The sequence below is a fragment of the Seriola aureovittata genome, chromosome 7, assembly GCF_021018895.1.
Source record: "Seriola aureovittata isolate HTS-2021-v1 ecotype China chromosome 7, ASM2101889v1, whole genome shotgun sequence".
Lineage (NCBI taxonomy): Eukaryota > Metazoa > Chordata > Actinopteri > Carangiformes > Carangidae > Seriola > Seriola aureovittata.
Genome location: NC_079370.1, coordinates 29,405,590 through 29,427,661, shown reverse-complemented (window position 1 = coordinate 29,427,661; position 22,072 = coordinate 29,405,590). Strand labels below are relative to the sequence as shown.

Sequence of the window (22,072 nt, the reverse complement as noted above, 5' to 3'; positions counted from 1 at the left end):
ATTTCTGGATGTGGCAAGACTCAGAGTTGTATTTAAAGTCCGCCATATACAGGGTGAACAGGAGAGGAGTCAGAACGGTCCCCTGTGGTGCCCCAGTGCTGCTCATCAATGTCCTTGAGACACAGTTACCCAGCCTGGCGTACTGTGGTCTTAATGCTGACTTAAGGTTGAATAAACAAGTAGACGGTTGACTCCAACACAACTTTTGGTAAATTATTCATAATAAATGGTTTGCAACTAGTAAAAATTATACGGATAGAGTTCTGAAGAAATGTAAGAGTTATCTACCCCATGGAACAGATTCTGCGGTAAAAAATGTGTTTCATATGCCAGAAATGGCGGCATTTTAAAAAATGGTAGTGATTTAGAAATTTCAAGTTGCTAATTGGATTTTTCAAATCAATGTTCCTAGAGGGTTAAACTTTCCAATTTCGGTGCTTGTATCCACATTTGAAAAATATTACAGTTACACTATTATGTTTAGTTGCGAGATCATCTGGCTATGAGTACGTTAGCCTTTGAAAGCTGCTGATGTAAAGTGGGTGCACATTTTTTGCTGCTAATGCGGTCAACTAGCCTGAATGAATAAGAGCCCATCTGCAGTGAGATCGATCATATCTCCTGACTCTGTCAAACGGCTGCAGGTGATGACGCATTCACAGCAGAGAGCGTTCCTTCGAGATGAGGCAGAGGAAACAACCTACCTGTGTCGTCCCCTCACCACAGCAGGGTGACCGACGTTGTTTGGCTTTGTTTGATCAAAACAGCAACTGAGGCTTCTTCTGGAAGAAAGCCTCAGTGCTGTTCGTCCTGTGAGGAGCAGTCACCATATCTGACTCATCTGATGATGAGAGTGTTTTGATGGGAACTTGGGCAAACAGGCCTGAGCAGCTATCACAGCTGTCAGATTGGATGAGAGGAAGTATGCCAAGATTTTTTATTTATAGCTTATGTTTTCAAAACAATTTGAAAAAGAAATACAATAGTCAGTGTTTGCCCACAATCTATTCCTCAGACTGTGTCTGTGCACCTTCCAATGTGTGTGTGTGAATGTGTGTAACTGGGTTAGTGTGATGGGATAGGTGTTCATGTAAATGTATGGTGTCCAAACAACAGTGTGAAACTGAAAAATATTCAGTTTAAATCAAACTTTCAAAAAAGCACCTAGCAACAAATCTGGGGTTTTCTTGGACAAACCTTAGTCACTTTCTGTAGAAGAGTGTCAGTTTTGCTAAGCTCATGAAAGTCCATTGACCCCTTTTCCACTGCCAGACGAGTTTGCCTTCCTATTCAGACTGAGGACACACAGAAGTGCAAGGAGCAGAGAACACACACAGACGCAGTGGACAGAAAGTGAGGTGTTAGCTTCTGTCTAAACTGGTAAAACAGATTTATCTCGTCTCCTCCCCAGGTTGATGCGCCTGTAAAAGTGTCTGAGCCTCCATGTGAGACGGTGTGATTTGTGATTGTGTGTTTTCAAAACAAACTTATTTTGTATCTGCGCTCACTATTTCATCCCTGAGCACAGTTAGCTGCGGTGTTTATGGTTTAACAGCTCCGTGCTGGACAGGTGACAGGTGTCTGTGCTCTGAAAGACATTACAGTAGAAAAAGAGGCAAAAATTTCTGTGTTCATATGGAAGTTGTGTTTATATGAATGCAAATAAATAGCTGTGTCTACTGCAGAGTCATTTGACCCGGGAGTGAATGCCAGTGGTTCCTTTTTCCATTTTCGGCAAAACCCCGATGTTAGTTGGTCTTAGCGGGTTTTTTGATGAGTGGAAAAGGGTCTTGAGTTACCATTTTACAGTTTACAGCAGGGGTCCCCAAACTTTTTCCTGTGAGGGCCACATAACTTTTCCCTTCTCTGATGGGGGGCCGGGTTCAGTTTGTAACAGAAAAAGTGTGACGATCGCAGGGGTGCCTAAACGTAAAAATTTATTGTTTTCTAGAAAGCCACACATAACCAAAGAAAAAAAAAAGTCAGGAAATAAATAATAACACTATTAATGAAATAAATAATAATAGTTCAGGGGGCCGGGCCAAATGTGGGGGCGGGCCGTATACGGCCCGCGGGCCTTAGTTTGGGGACCACTGGTTTACAGTCTTCACACAATTTTGCACAGTCTTTGCACAATTTTGTTAGATGGTGATACAGCAGTAAGCTAACATGTAAGTTTGTGTATTTCACATTAAATTAACATCTGTATACAGTAACACTATACAGGTCAAGCACATCAAAAAAGCATAGACCCAGACTGATTTATTGCACATCAGTCACTGACATTTTTATAGCTGGAGTAACTAAAACAGTGCAGAGAAAAGTCACTGAGAGCAGAAACAAGAAAGCAAGAGAGGGTAAGCCAACTCTCAGGGCAGAGACAAAGTGAGGTTATGTTCATATCACATTCATCATTTTCTGGCCTGTGATAAAAGGCAGCAGTGAGGAAGTGACGGTCATTAACATTCCACCTCACTTTCTTTCTTCACATTTTTATTTCCTCCTGGACTGGAGGCCAGGACACCAGGAGGGGCCAGGCTGGGAGAGGGCAGAAGTAAAATCCACTACAATTCACTTTGCTCTGCTTTTTATTCGTCAGCAAATGGATTAATTGATCTTTAAAGGTCCCACATTGTAGAAAAACATCTTTGATTATAAAGCAGGTCTAGGTTCTATATTATTACTGTGAAAGTATCAAAGCGCTCGGTCCACAGAGAAATGCACATAACCTGTATTAACACACTGAGCCATAAAATGAGCCGTCAGCTCGACCCCACCATCACCTGGACCTACCATCCAACATTTGCAGGATTTGGTTTTTCTTGAGTGTTTAAGGAGCAACCTGTTGCAAGAGCTCCAAAGATAATTGTATATTCAACTGTATAGATTTTTGGTTCTTAAAACCACAAATATATCTTCTTATGGATCAATGCTTTGAATAAAACACCCAAAATATATAAAATACATTTGTTTAGTTTGAATCTCTAAAGTACAAAACATTAACTAATATAATAATGGTCTGGTTTTATTAAGTTTTCTAGCTACTGTGTTGCACAGAAAGTGGATGATGAGTGGTTAATGGAAAACTAGTTTTTACTTTTTTTTTCTTTTTAAAATATTACGAGGAACTGAAAACATAATTGTGAAATTTAACCACAATGTTGAAATTTTGAGACCACAGATTTTATAGTATAGACATATTTTGAAACTATATCTGAATTCATGTGATTTTAATTGCCCCATTTGAAATTTTCAGAATATGATGGTAAATTTGACTATTTTGAAAATGGAAAGAAAGAAGAAGGCATTAGTCCAATTTGAGAAAGTTTCTTTTTTTGACTTGACTTGAATGTTTAATTCCAAAAATGATCAAATGCTGTAAACTGAATGTTGTTTATTTGAAAAACATCATGGATATTTAAATCACTTTGTATATAAATTCTTGACCCCCAAAAAAAGTTATTTCAAAGAGAGAATTCAAACCACATGAATTCGGACATGAAGATATATAAATCAGGCATAAATCCACTGGCATTTGAATTTCAACATTACATATTCAGTTGAGGTTAAATTTCACAATTAGGAGTTAATTAGGTATTACACACTCTTTGCTTCCATAATCAAACCAGTTGTAAACAACCACCAATATCAATAACAATTACCAGGAAGAGAAAATGAAGGTGAATGCTAAACTTAAATGATTGTTCTTGCCGGAGTTGCCCATACGCACAGTTCTGTACACTAAACTGATAGAAAGGCATTGTTGCTATAATGTTAGCTTGTTGGCACAACTAGCACCAGTTTCATTATGGTTGGGCTAGGCTAATTTAATCAGAATGAATACGGAGGATAAATAATCTTTTGTTCAGATACACAGATCAACTGATTAGATTCAAAGGAAAACATCAAAACTCTTAACTAAATGTGCCACTATTAAAAAACTGAATTATACATTATGGTCAGTCATTTGATGAAGTAGTGTACAGGCACAGCACATTCTCTGGGATTGAGGACACCTATGTAAATATTTTAGATTGTTGGATGAACCCAGTTAGTGGAGATGGATCTTAGTTGTAGCAGTGACACTCCTGCCTGGTTAGACAGTTGGAGTTTATACAAATCGCTTGCCCCGTGCTGCTTTAAAATTCCCTGTGGAAAAGAGGCAAACTCCCCCCGTCCCTCTAGTGGTCTCCCCTCCAGATGTATGCCCGGGGCAAACATCTGGGAGAAGCCCTGGTTGTGCCACTGTACCCTTTCCCTGTCATATGCATCTCATGTCTCACACCAGAGTCATACATGTGTAGATGCATGATATTCTTGTTTTTTTAATTCAATCACATTTAATATAATCTAAAAGTGGATTTATGATTTGGCCAGCAAAAATATTGTAATTTGCTCTTCTTTTTGTTTTAGAACCATGGCAATCACCTGACAAGCATCCCCTTATCACCATTTAACAATGAGAAATAAATAAAGCAAATTGTATCCTGAATAATCCTGATTCCTGGTGGTTTGTGGCTCCAGTCAGAACATTTTGATTTACTACAAAATGGTCCTTCGAGCCGGAGACATCCCTTTGCCATCAGTATCTAGTGAAGTGATTGAAACCCTCATAAAGCCAATCAGCCATGACCCAGGGGCTAGACCTAAGAGGGATAGGCACCCCCCTGACTATTATGGAGCTCATATGCCACAGCAGAAAGCATCTACAAGGCCCCATAGCTCACGTGGTTCTCACTACAGGAAGACTCTTGGCACCAAGTCAGCCTCTAGTCTCCCTGTAAGCGCTCAATTTAGTGTGTATTCTACATGCAGTAATGTTTCTAATCTGAGCGATCTCCAAACTTGTATTCTCGAGGAAAAGAAAAGGAGAGATGAGCTGGAGGAGCTTAAAAGACAAAGACAGGAGGACAAGGAGCTTGATGAACAATGTAAAGCAATTGATAAAAAAGCCAGAGCTGCTCAGCATGAGCAAGAAGATGCACATAAGGAGAGAGAGAGAATTGTCCAATAGGCTGGCATGAACCGAAGCATTCATATTAAGGGACAAGAGCTTGAGTCAGCCCAGCTTGTTTCACAAAATCTCTCTACAGATCACACTGGTGGAGCCTCTTCTCCTACACCCTCATCTATTCATAAAAATGTAGCCACTTCTTCTTTTTATGACCTGCCACCATCCAGGATATTCACTCCTGTCCCCACAAACTTGATGCATGTTGACTCTCATTCAGGGACTCCCCCACTCACTCAACATAGCTTTCCCAGAGGACCACCTGGGATTTCCCAAATCCTGTCCATGCCTCAGCCTCAACCAATCCAGCAAAGCTTAGCTCCTGTTCAGGCTCCCTCTTTGCCCTCTGTAGTTACTGCTCAAGCCGCACCGTTGTCCATTCCCCAAATAGTGGCCCAGGCTATACCCTCTACTCTTTCTATTCACCATGTACCTGCACCTCCAGTCACTGTCCAAACTCCTAATACTATAACAATGTCTGTTCCTTGACATCCCACTCTCACTAGAAGTTAACCACCAATGCAAACCCCAAATGTTTTGGATTTGTTCATAGCCTCTGCTTATGGAATACCAAGGCCCTCAATTCCTGTGTTTAAAAGTGGCCGAGAGAATGAATTTGCTCTCCTGAAAATGGCTCTGGATAACCTCCTTGATAATCACCCCCATCTTACTGAACAGTATAAATATCAGATCCTCTTGCAACATCTTCAGCACCCAGGAGCTAACTAATTAGCCAGATCCAGCATGCATGATGCAAGACCATATTTCACCGCTCTCCTAACACTTCAAGAGAAATATGGTAAGCCAAGACTGCTAGTTCAGAGCGAAATTGGAGCAATATTGAATTCCCCCATTATTCGCGTAGGTGATGTAGAGGCCCTTGATGATTTTTCCCTTTCTGTCCATGCTCTGGTGGGAATGTTACTGTCCCTAGAGGGCCCTAGTGGGTCTGAAGTAAGATGTGCCTCTCATGTTGATAGACTCCTAAGTAAACTCCCTGTGCAGTACAGAGATGGATTTGTGGAGCACTGTATTAATTGTGGCATTCTGACTGGAAAGGCAAACCAAACTTATCCCCTCCTTGACCTTTCAACGTGGCTACAGTCAAAGTCAAGATCCAAACGCATATCAGAGGGAGCTGTCAAGCTACACAAACTGGAAAGACCACGGATGGGAAAGGAACGCCAGCCTTCCAGATCAGGCTCCTCTGTCTATTTGTCAACATCCGAGATAGATAGTGCATCAAGAACCTACAGCAAAGATAAGGTAAATGTAAATAAGCCTAAGCCCTACTGTCCCCACTGTAATGTCAGAGATCATTTCTTTGGTTCATGTACAGAGTTCAGAAATCTCTCCAAAACTGACATTATGAAATGGATCAAAGAGAAGGACAGATGCTCTAAATGTGGGAGAATGCATAAGATGGACAACTGCACCTTAAAGCGGCCATGTAACATCTGTAAGGAGATCCACCTGACCATTCTCCATGATGTAAGCACAAAGAAACCATCCATAGTGATGTTGACATCCTCTCCCTCAGACTTCCTTCACATGGCTAAACCTAACCGCTCCCATAAAGTCGTGCTGAAAGTTGTCAGTGTGTATCTCCACAGTGGAGAAAGGACCCTCGCAACTCATGCAGTCCTTGATGATGTTGCTGATAGATCTATTCTGCTCCCCCAAGCTGTCCAGAGTTTAGGCCTCACAACTCAGCCAGAAACTATTGCACTGCGCACAGTGAGACAGGATGTGGTACAATTGAATGGAGCATCTATATCCTTTGAAATCTCCCCTATCAACCAGCCAACTGAAAGGTATGTTATCCGTGGAGCATTCACTGCAGAGAATCTTGGACTGTCAGAGCACACATACCCTGTGAAGCAACTCCAAGAGCAGTATCATTATCTCAGAGGTATTCCATTACAGTCTATTGACCATGCATGCCCTCTTGTCCTCATCGGCTCAGACTATGCCCATCTTATAACAGCCACAGAGCCCATAATCATGGGACCCCCTGGTGGCCCATTGGTACATACCAGGCTGGGATTGGCTCTCCAAGGGCCAGCCAGCTTAGTTCAAACCCAACACACTGTCTCCTTCACTCTAACTTGTTTCAAAAGTGAATTGCTAAGGAATATGGAGAGACTCTGGCAGAGTGACGCTTTGCCATATGTGAATGAAAAGACAGCCACAAGGTCAAAACAAGACAATCTAGCTATCACTCTACTGCAGTCTAAGACAGTTAGAGCAGAGATAGATGGTGTAATGCGCTATGCCACTCCACTGTTAAGAGCTTCCAACATCCCTGTCCTTAAAGCTCCAAAGGAAGCTGTCTGCCCCGTCTCTGTGCTACAGAAAGACGCCTGTCCAAAGATCCCAAACTTTCTGATAAATACGAAGAGGAGCTGCATAATTTTGTCCATTCTGGATATGTTCAAAGGATTCCCAGTGAACACATAGATCAACCACAGGAGACTTGGTATTTCCCACATCACATTGTTGAACATAATAACAAACACAGAATTGTATTCGACTGCTCCTTTGAATACATGGGACAAAGCCTGAACAACTGTCTACTACCTGGCCCAATACTGGGTCCCTCTCTCCTTGGAGTCCTACTCAGATTCCGCCAACATGCCATTGCCATCTGTGGAGACATCAAAGGCATGTTCCATCAGGTACGCCTGTTAAATGAGGACAAACCCCTACTGCGTTTCATATGGAGAAGTATGCAGCAAGACCAGGAGCCCAGCATTTATGAATGGCAAGTTTTGCCATTTGGAACGACTTGTAGCCCATGCTGTGCCACATATGCACTCCACAGACATGTCCAAGATCACTGTGATGGAAATGAGGAGGTCCTTCAATCTGTCCAACATTGTTTTTATGTCGATAACTGCCTCCAAAGTCTCCCTTCCTCTCATGAAGCCAAATCCCTCATTGACAAAATGAGACCTTTGCTTGCTGATGGTGGGTTTGACATCAGACAATGGGCTAGTAATGATCCAGCTGTAATACACCATCTTTCCCTTGATGCAAAGTCGAAAACTAGTGAATTGTGGCTCTCAGACAATGGAGACCCCAAAGAGCTGACACTTGGCCTCCAATGGAATTGCTTTACAGACGTGCTGGGTTACAAGAATAGATCCATCACTTACCATCAGCCTACGATGAGGAATATATATAAAGTGCTGGCAAGACAATATGATCCTCTGGGCAGTGGTGTAGTCTAGTTTTTTCTAGTGGGTATACTCTGACACCCCCCCACCCCAGCCTCGCACACATCTATACAGCAGCAGCTGTTTCAAAATAACCCCGAACAAGAACCACCATGCTCAGTAATGCATTAAGTATGCATTAACATGAGATCATGAAAGACTTATTGTATTTATATGACTATGATGTGTTTGCTGCTCCATCTGTACTATCCCCCGAAGTGGCGGCAGTATGTACCGGATTGAAACACTGAAATAGAGTCAATTGGTTCTACTTTCGTTTCATTGCTTTTTCTTTGATGTTAAATAATGCTCACCCATTAGTTTACTTTTTTTCCCGCCAGGAAAATTTCAACTTACGTAGATTTCGCGTCACGCCTGATGGAAGCCCCTGTGGTCCAAAAGAGCGCGCTTCGCGACCGTTCGCGACGCAGATTTTAAAGGGAAATTGAACGTTATGTCAAAACCCCATACTGATACGTATCTTTGCACATTTTTTAGTGGTTGTACGGTAAGTCGGGACCTTTTCTAGTGGGTATACAGCGTATACCTGCGTATCACGTAGACTACACTACTGCCTCTGGGCTATCTGACCCCTTTCACAACCCATGAAAAGATCCTGGTACAAGATCTATGGAAGCAGGAGAGAGGATGGGATAACCTCATCAAAACAGATAGCTTGTTGGAAAACTGGCAAGCATGGGAGAAGGAAGTGAAAAATCTCCCTGACATTCACTTTCCTCGCTGTTATCTGCCCCCTTGTACCAACGCAGCTACTTCAGAATCCCATATGCAGGTATTTTGTGATGCCTACCTTCAGACTAAAGACGAACATGAACACACCCATGTCAGCTTCATCATTGCCAGGTCTCGTATAGCCCCTAAACGCCAGCTATCTATCCCTCGCCTGGAATTATGTGCAGCCCTCTCTGGTGCCCAGCTGGCTAACCTTCTCAGATCTGAACTCACTATTCCTCTACAATCAGTGACCCTCTGGACAGATTCCACAACAGTCCTGTCATGGCTAACATCTCATTCCTGTTGCTACAAGGTGTTTGTTGGGACAAGAATAGCGGAGATTCAGACTCTGACTGACACAAAGAGCTGGAGATATGTTGACTCAAAGAATAATCCAGCTGATGACCTAACACGGGGCAAAACCCTCCTAGAGCTTTCTCAGAAACACAGATGGAGCCAAGGCCCCCCATTCCTTTTACTGAATAACAACTGTTGGCCAGCCAATCCATGTGTGGCAGCTGAATCAGAGCCTGTTGAAGATCTCAGGAAAGCCATGTTCTGTGGCACAGTCACGGCAAATGACCTTCCTGATGACCTGACTAAGTACAACAGTTGGGATGAACTAGTAAAGGAAAAGAGTATGCTTTATGGGGCGGCAGACGCAGATCATAACTCAAACATAGCTCAAAGATATATAAACTCAGAGAGGCATCTTCTGCAAAAGGCCCAAATAGACTGCTTCCCTGAGGAGTTCAATGCTCTTAAAACTGGCAAATCCATACCAAAGAGTAGCAAACTACTCCCACTGTCTCCAGAATATTACCCTGATCTCGGCCTTATCAGAGTGGGAGGTCGACTTCGAAGAGTGGAGACCCTTGACCATGACAACATCCATCCTATTATATTGGATCCAAAACATCCAATAACCACACTCATTATAAAGCATTATGATGTGAAACTGCTTCATCCAGGCCCTGAGCGTGCCTTGGCAAAAAATGAGACGCAGGTACTGGATCCTGCGTGGTCGCCAAGCTATTCATCAGCATCAACGCCAGTCTCAAGACTGTCAGAAATGGAGAGCCAATCCAGTCATTCCTGAAATGGCAGACCTTCCTCCGGCCCGCCTCAGACTATTTAAGCCCCCATTTTGGTCCACAGGCATAGACTGTTTTGGGCCTTTCACAGTAAAAGTCGGCCGCCGTACAGAGAAGAGATGGGGCATACTCTTCAAATGCTTAACAACACGACGCATACATCTTGAGTTGCTCGACAGTATGGATGCAGATACATTCTTAATGGCATTCAGAAGATTTGTCTCTCGTAGAGGGAAACCTTTTGAACTCCTCTCGGACTGTGGGACTAACTTCAGAGCAGGACAGGCAGAGTTGGAAAATGCATTCCTGGCCATGGCACCAGACTTGCAGCATCAACTGGCTCATACACAGGTGAACTTCCAATTCAATCCTCCATCTGCCCCACATTTCGGTGGAAGCTGGGAACGAGAGATAAAGTCAATAAAAATGGCCCTCCATGCTGCACTAGGAAATCAACCAACAACAGAAACAGTCCTACACACAGTCCTGATTGAGGTTGAGGGCATTCTGAATTCTAAACCTCTCGGATACATCTCCTCTGACCTTGCTGATCCAGACCCAGTAACACCAAATATGTTGCTGATGGGGCGGCCCGACTCCTCTCTTCCTCAGGCAATGTACTGTGAAAGTGAACTCCTTGGCAGGTGAAGATGGCGTCACAGTCAGATCTTGGCTGATCATCTCTGGACAGCTTTCATTCACGATTATCTTCCATGGGATACTGACAAGGACAACTTGGATTCAGGTCAGGTTGTATTGATAGTTGACCCCCAGTATCCTCGAGCATCATGGCCTATTGGGAGGATAACTGAAACCTGCCCTGGAAAGGATGGGCGAGTTCGCAGCGCTAAGGTCATTATCCAAGGCCGAGAATACTTACGCCCTGTTTCCAGATTAATTCCACTGCCTGAAATTGATGATGACGAAGCTAAATGAAACGTATTTGCTGCTCAAATCCAGGGGCCGGCTGTTAGAAAGCGCCAGTTTGTTTCCTCCTCTCCACTAGGAGGAGGCACCCAGTGGTGGCTCAGGATGGTGGTACCTCCCACCTTATAAGTAGAGGCCTGAGGATCACTTCCTCCTCTTTGTTCCCAAACACCTTTGTTTGTCAGGTGTTTGCAGGTGTTTGCCATGTGACTTTTGACTTGACCTTCAATGTAAGTAGTTATTTTATATTCCTTTGAATTATGGTGTGTCTGACATTAAGGTTAATGGATAATTTGTTATGTTTGATCTTATTTGTTAAATAATAGTAAGGATTATGAGTTTGGTTGGTTTAATCATGATTGTGATATTCTTGTTTTTTTTAATTCAGACACATTTAATATAATCTAAAAGTGGATTTATGATTTGGTCAGCAAAAATATTGTAATTTGCTCTTCTTTTTGTTTTAGAACCATGGCAATCACCTGACAAGCATCCCCTTATCACCATTTAACAATGAGAGATAAATAAAGCAAATTGTATCCTGAATAATCCTGATTCCTGGTGGTTTGTGGCTCCAGTCAGAACATTTTAATTTACTACAGACTGCATTACCAGTGTAAGTTAGAGGAAGAGCATATGAGATTTAATGAGTTTGTAAACAATGCTAAGGGTTTGTTCACTACCAATGGTAATTTGACTTTGAATACAGGAAAGATGACAATTGTGTCCTTTAGCTACAGCACCCTTTGATAATATACAACAATATATTGATATGTGCAGACTGATAGACACACACATGAAAAACCTTTATATGAATAATCAGAACTTACTTGTTCCACGCTTGTCTGAGCTTCTTGGCGCTGTACACTGTAAACCGATCTGCAATGACAACAAACAGCAAAGTGTGTGAACCACAACTTGCCATCTGCTTAATGTACATTTATCTCATCACAAAGTTACACATCTGCTGCACTGCTCTAAAACACCTTCACACAGAACTCCTACACGCAGCAGCAACTCATTCAGAAATTACATTAAAAATCAGGCAATTAAATGCTAAAGCATTCACATTATTGTTATTCAAATCTATCTTTTATTCTTATGTCTTCCGCCCTTATTTCGGCACCTAACTACTCCTACATACTTTGTGCTACAGAAACAGTTCAACTATCAAAACATTCAGCTTTTTCAGGACGGGTGCTTGTATTCAACTTTTTTCTACTATTTATTTTTTTTTAAATATTAAGCTTTTTCAGCAATTTTTGTGTCTTTCAAAAGAATGGAGAGACTGTCTTTGAAAATTTAAGCCTCTTTGAACTTCAACTACTTCAGCATGCTTTCAGATATAGATGTCATTCAAACTTTAAACTGTTCACAAGACTTTCAGCTATTAAACTTGTATTCAACATTATGGTATCTTGTACTGTTTTTAAATGATACATTTTAAGTTTTATTCTTTTTTCTGATAATTTTTGAGTTATTATGGGTGTGTAATGTACGGAATGTTCAGTGGCTAGAGTGGGTGACATCAATGTTACCGTGGGAGAAGCGCTAAAACTTGTCTGAAAATATTCTGTGTAACACATCCTCATGGCCACATATTTCAGTCTGTAATTCCCCAGGTTGTAGACACATTTGTCCTGTTTCATAGAAAGTGTATACCTAGCACAGAGAACAGTGAGCCTCAAAGTGATGGGAATACCCTTCAGCTCTCCCATAGACTGCAATACAAATTCAGGAGCTGATTCCAGAGGAAAACAGAACTGACCCTTTTTTTGTAATGTGCTCCTGTTCCCACATTTTTGGCTATAGAAACACCAAAGCCACATGTTCTGTGCACAAAGGTCTTGTAATGCTCACGGTCTAACAATTGTTCTAATAGGAGGTCCTGTTTTTTCATAAATAGCAGTTGTTTAATGGGCTTGCCAAGCCAAATTCTCACTCAGCTCTGTCAGCTCTGTCTTCCACACACAGACACACATACACACACACGCACAGACACACGGAGACACACACACATTTACACTTACAGACACTCACACATAGACACACACAGACAGACAGACAGAAAGCTGTTTAGCAGAAAGCTTAAGTTAGTAGTCATAGAGGGAGATAACAGTTCAGATTGGACAGTACAACAGTGAATACAGCAGCAGACATCTTGAATTTAGCCTGCTCCACTGGTGTTATACTTGAGATCCTCCTTTTACTTTCCTGCAGTTGCTAACTACTATCAAAACATTAAGCTTCTACAGGAGATTCATGCTTAAAATCAACTTTTCGATACTATTTATAGTTCTTTAAATATTAAGCTTTTTCTGCAATTTTTTACATTGGAGACAGCGTTCAAATCCTTTAAAACTTCAGCCTCTTTGAACTTCAACTACTTAAGCATACTTTCAGCTACAGACTTCATTCAAACTTTAAACTGTTCACAGCTATTAAGTGATTAATCGGCTTATTGATATGTTAAATTAAAGTTTCGACTCTTTAGGATGAAGTTCATCCTTCTGTTACTAATACAAATGATTTCTTTCACAGTTTCAAGGCATTTTATTCTTACTTCCACCCTTGGCAGTAAATACTTTGGCTTTCAATGTTTCAGTTCCCAGCTTTTGCAGCTAATGGACCATTTTAGCATTGTTGCAGAAATCTCCTTCAAGTATTGCTTGTACATTTCTTTTTTTTTAGGTTTTCTTCTGCCAATCTTGGCCATTAACTTTCAACTTACATGTTTTTTCTGTTTTGCACATTCTTGTACATTTCCATGCTACACCTTGTTACACTTTCCATAAACAATTCAGGCCTTTTCAACCATTTCATACCATTTGAGAAACTGAACAAGCTGGTGAAGAACACCAGCTCTGTGGTGGAGGTGGAACTGGACAGTGTGGAGGCAGTGACAGAGAAGAGGATGAGAGGAAAGCTGAAAACCATCCTGGACAACCCCTCTCATCCTCTGTTTGCTGACCTGAGGCAGCTAAGGAGCACGTTCAGCCATCCAGCCATGTGCCTCCAAGCACCTCGGAGGCTCTTTTGTCCCATCAGCCATCAGACTGCACAACGCGGCAGCACCAACACTCTAAGGACTCAAATCTGTATATAACAATAAAATCCGCACAAACTGCAACAACCACTATACTCTTTATATATTATTTTACGCATGTATAGAAATGCCTACTCGCATTGCACATTATTGTCTACAGTGAACCCTGGCGGATCACCTTTCACGTTCTCGCTGCTTCACGGATTTGCATTGTGCATTCTGATTGGCTAAACAGTCTCCCCGCTTCTTCTCTACCTGTGTGTCAATAACGTTACGGTTTAATATGTACATGTACGTAAAACAGCTTGCCACATTTAAGTTTGCAAATTTTCTCTAAAACCCATAATGTTGACAAAACGTTCTGCACCGACAAAGGCACTTGCGCTCGGGCCCAAAAGGCAGAGGAAGATGCTAACTATCGCAGAAAAAGTTAAACTTCTGGACATGCTAAAGGAAGGTAGAAGCTATGCGGCTGTAGGTCGCCATTATGGAATTAATGAATCTTCCGTTCGTTCCATAAAGAAGAAGGAAAATAACATAAGGACGACAGCAGCAATAAGTTTTAATAAGGATGCAAAAAGGGCTGCAACTGTCCGCAACAAGACCATGGTAAGGATGGAGTCTGCATTACTTTTGTGGATTAGTGACTGCATAAAAAAAAACATTACGCTGGATACGAACGAAAAAAAAAAAGGTTACTACTTCACGGATTTCGCCTATCACGGGTTCTTTTTGGAACGTAACCCCCGCGAAAAACGAGGGTTCATTGTATAGTATTTTCTAATTTATCTTATTTATTCTAGATTCTGTTTCTCTTCTTATTTTATTCTGTATTATATTTTTCCTCTTGTGCTGCTATTCTTCTGTGCTGCTGTGTCAATTTGAATTTCCTCTACGGGGATCGATAAAGGTACATCTTCCTCAGTCATTGCTCCAGCTACTTCAGCATTGCTTCAGCAGTTGCTTCAGCTTTGTCAGCATTGCTTCAGCAATGTCATTCAGCTCTCAGCATTCACATGCATTTTCAGCAGGAAATGCATTTTCTAGTTAAGCCTGTGTATATTCTCATTTGTCCAGGTCATAGTATCCTAAAGGAGTTTTTAAATCGAAAACAACTGGACTAGGTTATTTGTCTGTGAAGACGTTTCACCTCTCATCCAAGAGGCTTCATCAGTTCGTGTACGCATCTGACCAGGTCTCCAGGTTGAGGTCTCAGACACCACCTATCTCCAATTTACAATGCTGCCCTTTCATCCCTTCCCAGGAGACTCAACAATCTAGCCTCCAAGAATAACAACTGTTCACAAGTGGCATGTGACTCCAACGACTGTCGTTATAACACAATAGAGCACTAACGAAGTCGAAACCAATTTTCCACCAACGACAGTCATGCAAACGACTGTCGTTGACACTTGGAGCACAAAAGGGAACCAGTGACATCATCATCCTTGTGAACGCCCACAAGAGGTTAAATACCTGGGTCTCCACACCAGAAAGTAGGACCAGTCCTAGCCTGGTCAGATGCGTTCACGAACTGATGAAGCCTCTTGGATGAGAGGTGAAACGTCTTCACAGACAAATAACCTAGTCCAGTTGTTTTCGATTTAAAAACTCCTTTAGGCATTTTCTAGTTAGTGCCACGGGTGCTCAGCTCCGAGGCATCTATTAATCTTCTGTTTCGGGTTTATTATTCTTCCGCCAAATTTCGGCGCGTAACTCGTCCCGCAGCTTTGAGAAAACCCCGGTAATATATACATCAAAACGTGCGTCTTGATCCCGCAAGGGGTGCTATGACTTTTGGTGTTAAAATTCCAATTTTCCCAAAGTTATTCCCAAAAAACTGGGAATAAATAATGCATTAGAAATGCATTGGAATTTTCTTAAGAAACCCACCTTTTTTCAACAAAATTGCACCTTTTTGCTGAGTCACCCAGCTCTCTCATACCTGCACGTAGAAATGTGATTCAAACTGTAAAACGGAGGAAAACTTCTGCTCTCTCAAAAAGATAGGAACTGTTTTTACATAACATGTAAACTTTTCAAACTGTGAGCACTCAAAGGAGGAGTGCAAATCACTTTTTCTTCAAAGTTAGAGTGAAAGCGTCAGTTGGCTAGAGTGCGTGAAGCAGTAAAAAATAACCTTTATTTTTATTTTTAACTCGAGCTCGCGGCCAAACCGTAAAAAGGAGACAAATAATTCTTTCTGAAAATGTAGACATAGTTGTTGGGATTCATAAAATGTAACTTTGACAGGCAGGGTCTGCACAAAATTTAAACGGGGGTGCCGAGTCCGGCAGCAATACCTGTCTCACTCTCATTGACACCTAATGTAATCGTCTTTTTTTTTCAAAAGAATCTCTCTCTGTCTTCGCACTGAGCTTACTCACTCATTTTAAGGAATATCTGAATAAAATAGAGACTGTAGAAACTTCTGGCTTCAGTGTCTGACACGGTCTTTTCGGTTTATGAAAAGAAGTAACGGTTTTCTCATAATTTGCAGTTGTTTTGAAGCCATGTAGAAGCCAAATTCTGGGCAGATTTTCACATTGCCATGGCAACGGCAGCTCCTGACCTGTGTGCGTGCGTGCGTGCGTGCGTGCGCCTAGCAACCAGATAACCAACTCTCCAAGCTCTGCTAGCTTTACATTAGCCGCATGTTAGGTCTTAAATTACATTTAGTTAGGTCTTAAATATGTAAGTCCATTTACTGCTTCCTTCGTTGCTTTTTGTTTTGTTTTGTTAAAAGAGTGAATGAAGTTGTGACGGTCTCCGCTGAGACGGAGGAGAGGAGAAGCTACTAGCCCTCTCTCGCTGTCACTTCTAGTCGCGTTGCTCTCCTCCCCAGTAATGTTAAATTTAGCACCGAAAAAAACATAATAGTGGTAATTTAAATAGCGGTTCATGGGGTTTATTAACCCTCAGGGGTCCCTCTGTCCTTTTTTGGACATTTTCTTCACTTTTCTTTTTTGATTTGCTGATCATTTTGGCTGTGTTACAGCTGAAGGTATGGATTTCTGCAAGAAAGTGTCTTTTTTGACATATTTTTAAAATCTAATGTCAGTTACTGTTACAGGTCTATTATACACTGGTAACACATTTTGTACCCTCTGGGGTTCCTCGCGTCCAAAAAAGGACACACAAAGAAAATGCTATAAAATCATCATGTATCAATATTTTTTTCTGCTTTTTTTTGCATAAATCTCTTAAAGCACTTCAGTTCTGCTCAAACCTACCAAATGTTTATTAGTTTTCGGGATTTTAACCCTTTAAATGCCAGTTTGAAGACATGTTGCCTCTTGTTTTATTAAAAAAAACAAGACAGAATATGAGATATTTCCCACATAATCCATGATGGAGGGATGTGACATTGTTTTATATCAGAGTCTTTTATATCAAGACATTTCTCAAAACCAGAATATGATCAGGGTGACTTTTGAACACTGGAAATAAATCATGTACTCATCCCGGCAGTAGCCCCCGTGGCACTCAAAATTTCCCTGGAATTTTCTAGTTAGTTTTATGATGCTGCACTGTTCTCTTAATCTGAGCCAAAATTGCCATGTGGACACACAGTCAGCCTGCGCTGTCACCTACATTACCAGCCTAATCCTTACTAGCCAACCACCGAACTGTCCGTCAGTGTCAACTTTCAGCCTGCCAGCTACCCAACATTGGGTCCAGTCATCCAGTTCAGCAGCAGGGCTGGCCTGAACTGACCACAGGTGCCCAGGTGATTATAAGATGATAGCCATTGCTCCTGCATGTACATTTGGATATGCAATCAAACAGATATATTTTATTGTATTATACTCTGATGTTTGAGACAATCAGGACTAAAATGAGCAATCAGGGGAGAAGGACCTTGGTAAGAGAGGTGGACCAAAAACCCAATGGTCAAAATTGTTGCAAAATAGATTAAATAATGACTCCTCATTGTACTTCATCTGAAAAGGTGTAACCAATAATGTGTGCTTTATCTATATGTCTTTATAAGAGAAAGTGCCTCCTGTCAAATTACTTGAGCTGTACAGGATACTCAAACTGGGTTTAAAAAACATTAATAGTGAAATTATAATCTATCAATAATTTGGATTATGTTAAAACATTTATTCTTGTGATCATGATTGTCTCTTGAAAACAAATATAAAGGGTGAACTAACTATATGATGGGTGATAGTTGTTTCCACATTCCCCCTTTTTATTAATTTGTTAAATACTGTATATTAGCTTTGCCTGCCTGACTCCTCTGCTTTCTGTCCAATTACAAAACAAAACCATGAAACTTAACCTTAGTCATCACTAATAACAGTGATGAGTGTGATGATGAAGAAGAAATTCACAGATCAAAATGGTCTAGCTCTGAGTGCAGTGTAAAAGCCCAAGCTAACACATCAATAAGTAAGACAGCAGAGCTGAAGTGAGATATGAGTAGAAGTGAGGGGGAATCTGTGGAACCTTTTCATAACCACAAAAATGTGAAAAAATAAGTGGCGCCTCCACTCTGAGGTTGAGCCAGAGCCACTGTCATGTCTGAGACCCAAACTTAAGTGATGTATCACAACGATTGGAAAGCATTTTGCGTGTAGAAGTAACAGTAAAATGTGATGAATCATAACCAGAGGAGTGATTTAGTTGGCAGAGTGAACAGATAACAGCTCAGAGGAGCTCAGTGCTGCTGTGGAAACCCTGCAAGGAGGTTTCCAGACTGTTGTATTACTGCCATCTGCTGCTCACTGTAGGATTTTATAGTGTATGTCAAGCTAACCAGTGACAAAGCTACTGTTAATGTTTTTTTGAGAAAATAAATATAATGATCTTAGAATATTGCAAAGAACTCTCAGATTAGTGACAGACTTTTGTATTATCCCATTATGTTACTCAAGGTCTACAATGATTAAAATACATACAGATTAATATCAAACAAGTGAATTTCTCAGATTAATATTCTATATGCCTTCTTATCGTTCAGCCTTTGAATAATAATTATAGATCTTTTTTTTTAGAATCATATGAAATGAACATACTGAACTTTATTTCTACTCATGCAGTTTTAAGCACAGCCAGCAGATTATAATTCCATTTCGTGTGAAGATTTTTCCTAATATATGATAATTATTTCTCCTCCTTCCTGTGTTTGTTAGTAATGCAGCTGCAATAACATCAGATCTGCACACATCATATAAACAAATACAACGCTTGGAGGCAAAAACTAGGCTAATCTAGGCATATGTGTGTTTGTGCGTGTGTGTGTGTGTGTCTGTGTCTCTGGTTCAGACAGCTGCACAGCTGTTCAACACAGTATGTGAGAGGCTAACAAGGGCCAACTGTCGCCATGGCCACAGGATGAGAGATTACATTTGTATGTGTTTCTGTGTGTGTGTGTGAGACCATGAGGGTCACACCAGTTGGTCCCTAATTGGCCACTGGAGATTGGAGGCTGGGTCACATCTTTGTGATGCCTCGCTGCCCCGCACCATTACTCTAACCCTCTTTATGGCCATCCCTGTCTGTCCCCTGTCCTCCACTCCAGCTCTTCTTCCCTACATCAACACCAACACTAATCTGCACTCTCCATTCGTGTTCCCTCTAAAAAGCCCTAATGAGCTCCCAGAGGGCACGGCTACCCTAGCAGAGCTGCCACCCCCACTCCTGAAGCTGCTGTTGCTGCTGCATTAACGGAGTACAGTGGTAGGTAGACTGTCCCATTGGTTCATTTTTATGATCAGGTTACTAAAGAAGTGTGTACCTGTAGAGATCATCAGCTCTAGTGGATCCATGCTAACACTTTACCATGTTATATTAAGTAAGAAATGGCTCCATGCTAACACTTAAGCATAAAGGATAATGAGTGACAATAGACTCCATGCTAAGATCTTATCACACTCTATAGCTGCGTTTTGACCTGGAACTTTTAGTTCCAGGTACTTTTCTTCAAGAGCAAAAAGGTTCCTGTGTTGCTGTCTGTGTTTCCACCGCAGCCTAAAGTCCCAGGAAGATTACTTGACATTACATTATTCACAGCACTTTGAGGACATTACATGAACGAAAATATGGGCCAAATTGCATCTCGTATTCATTCAATACAGGAGGCAGCATTTTATTTTCAAGTATGGGACAATCTTGTATTATACGTGGCGGGTGGAAACAATAGCCACTCCGTTTGTTTATTTTTTCACCTTCTCCCAGACCTGTTTCGTGGCAAATGTGTTTGCTCGCTCGGTGCTTGCTCACTCGCTCGCTGTGGACTTTTAAACATTGCAGGTGAAATAAAATGCAGCGAGTATTCGACCAGTCAGAAATGTTGAGCACTGCAGACCACACCCCCCAAAGTTCCTGAATCTTTTGAAAGTACTACCCCGTGACCAGGTACCTTTTTGGGGATCGATCAAATACCTCAGAATTAAATTTCCTTCCTAAAGTTCCTGTGGTCAAAACTTGCATAGTTCCTCAAAAGATTCCTGGTTCTTGGGGAAAGTTCCTGCGGTGGATATGTGGCCTATGTTGAGTAAAATGTGGCTCCATGCTAACACTTACACTTTAGCACACATACACACACTACTATTATTATTATTACTAATGAGCTGCGGGACACCTCTATCTATCTATCTATCTATCTATCTATCTATCTATCTATCTATCTATCTATCTATCTATCTATCTATCTATCTATCTATCTATCTATCTATCTATCTACAGAATAATGAGTGACAGCCGGCTCCATGATAACATCTTATCATACTCTATGTTGAGTTATTAATTATCATTTGGTTTAGTGAATTTTAAACAAGTGAGTGAGAGTTTACAGCATGTGTGTTCACTGTGCTTTATAATATGTATGGTCTCACCTGGTTTGAAGTGAGGCAAGGAGTTTACACCTGGCCAGTTATCCTCAGATGGGGTGCCAAGGACCTGAAAAAGTCACAGAAATATGGAGAAGAGAAAGTGAACAAGTGAAGCAAGAAAACAAAAGACTTTCTGGTTAGGTAGGGTAGTTAGCATTAGCAGCTAACTCATTAGAGGGATTCACAAATGATATTGCTGACTATTTAGCACTGAAGAAAGAGACAAAATAATTCATAGCAAAACTCACAGCATCAATTAATCACATGCTCACAGCCATCTCAATTATTTTATTATTTAAAACTACAGCAATTGGGGCGTCGAGTGGCGCAGTGGGTTGAGCAGGCGCCTTATATGTAGAGGCTACAGTCCTCGCTGCAGTCGGTCCCAGTTCGACTCCCGCATTGTACGGCCCTTTACTGCATGTCATTCCCCCTCTCTCTGCCTCCCCATTTCCTGTCTCTCTCTACTGTGCTATCCAATAAAGGCCTAAAAAAATATACTTTAAAACTACAGCACTTACAATATATTTTGTCAAATATAGGATACAGAATAATGCAGTAATATCATGTTGATGTTCTGTTGACTACTAACAAGTGTGATTAAGTGTTACAGATTATAGATATAGTTGCATAAGAATTTACTGTGTGTTGGTACGAGTACAGGGAAACTCGGCATCATTATTTGCTTTTTGGCTTTGAACTTCCAGTACAGACACATTTCATTGCTCATGCAAAGTCATGAAAAGTCTATCTTTCATGGAAGTACTGGCTGAGTTCTCACGCACACAGCCTGGGTTTATGATGACAAAACCCAGAGCAACGGACATGCTTTTGAAATGATCCATCACAGTTAAGCAGCGTAATAGTTTCCAGATTGTGCAGTCATTCCTGATCTACAGCACGCTCCTACAGTGTAGTAGTTGTGCAGGGATGTTTGATTTATACTCTCTAGTTGAGAGGATAGTGCATGTAAACACTGGATGGACGTGTGCTGTAGGATCATTGGAATAAATCAGTTTCAGATGACTCTAGCTAGCACAGCTGAGAGACAAAGAAAAAAGAGAATGACAGTAAAAGCTGAGGGAATCACAGTTTATGTTTCCACAGCAGAGAATTCGTCAAACTCTGGTTACACAACTCTGTTTCTGGTCTCTTTTAGATTACTCTGTCTCCCTGTTACTGTGTACTTAACAGGTGAC

General features: G+C 41.2%; 1 protein-coding gene across 7 annotated transcripts in view; it reads right to left on the bottom strand.

Moving 5' to 3' along the window:
• Positions 1–22,072, bottom strand: part of cdk14 (cyclin dependent kinase 14) — a 298,616-nt gene that overhangs the window by 101,469 nt on the left and 175,075 nt on the right. For all 7 annotated transcript variants that reach the window (XR_008828208.1, XR_008828207.1, XM_056380004.1 and 4 more), the window contains 2 exons: positions 20,877–20,940; positions 11,816–11,864 (listed from right to left, as the gene is read on the bottom strand). Coding sequence is in view for 5 of the 7 variants with exons in the window: in XM_056380004.1 (XP_056235979.1) it covers positions 11,816–11,864; positions 20,877–20,940 (113 nt within the window). In the remaining 2 variants the exon portion in view is untranslated. The remainder of the gene's footprint in view (positions 1–11,815; positions 11,865–20,876; positions 20,941–22,072) is intronic.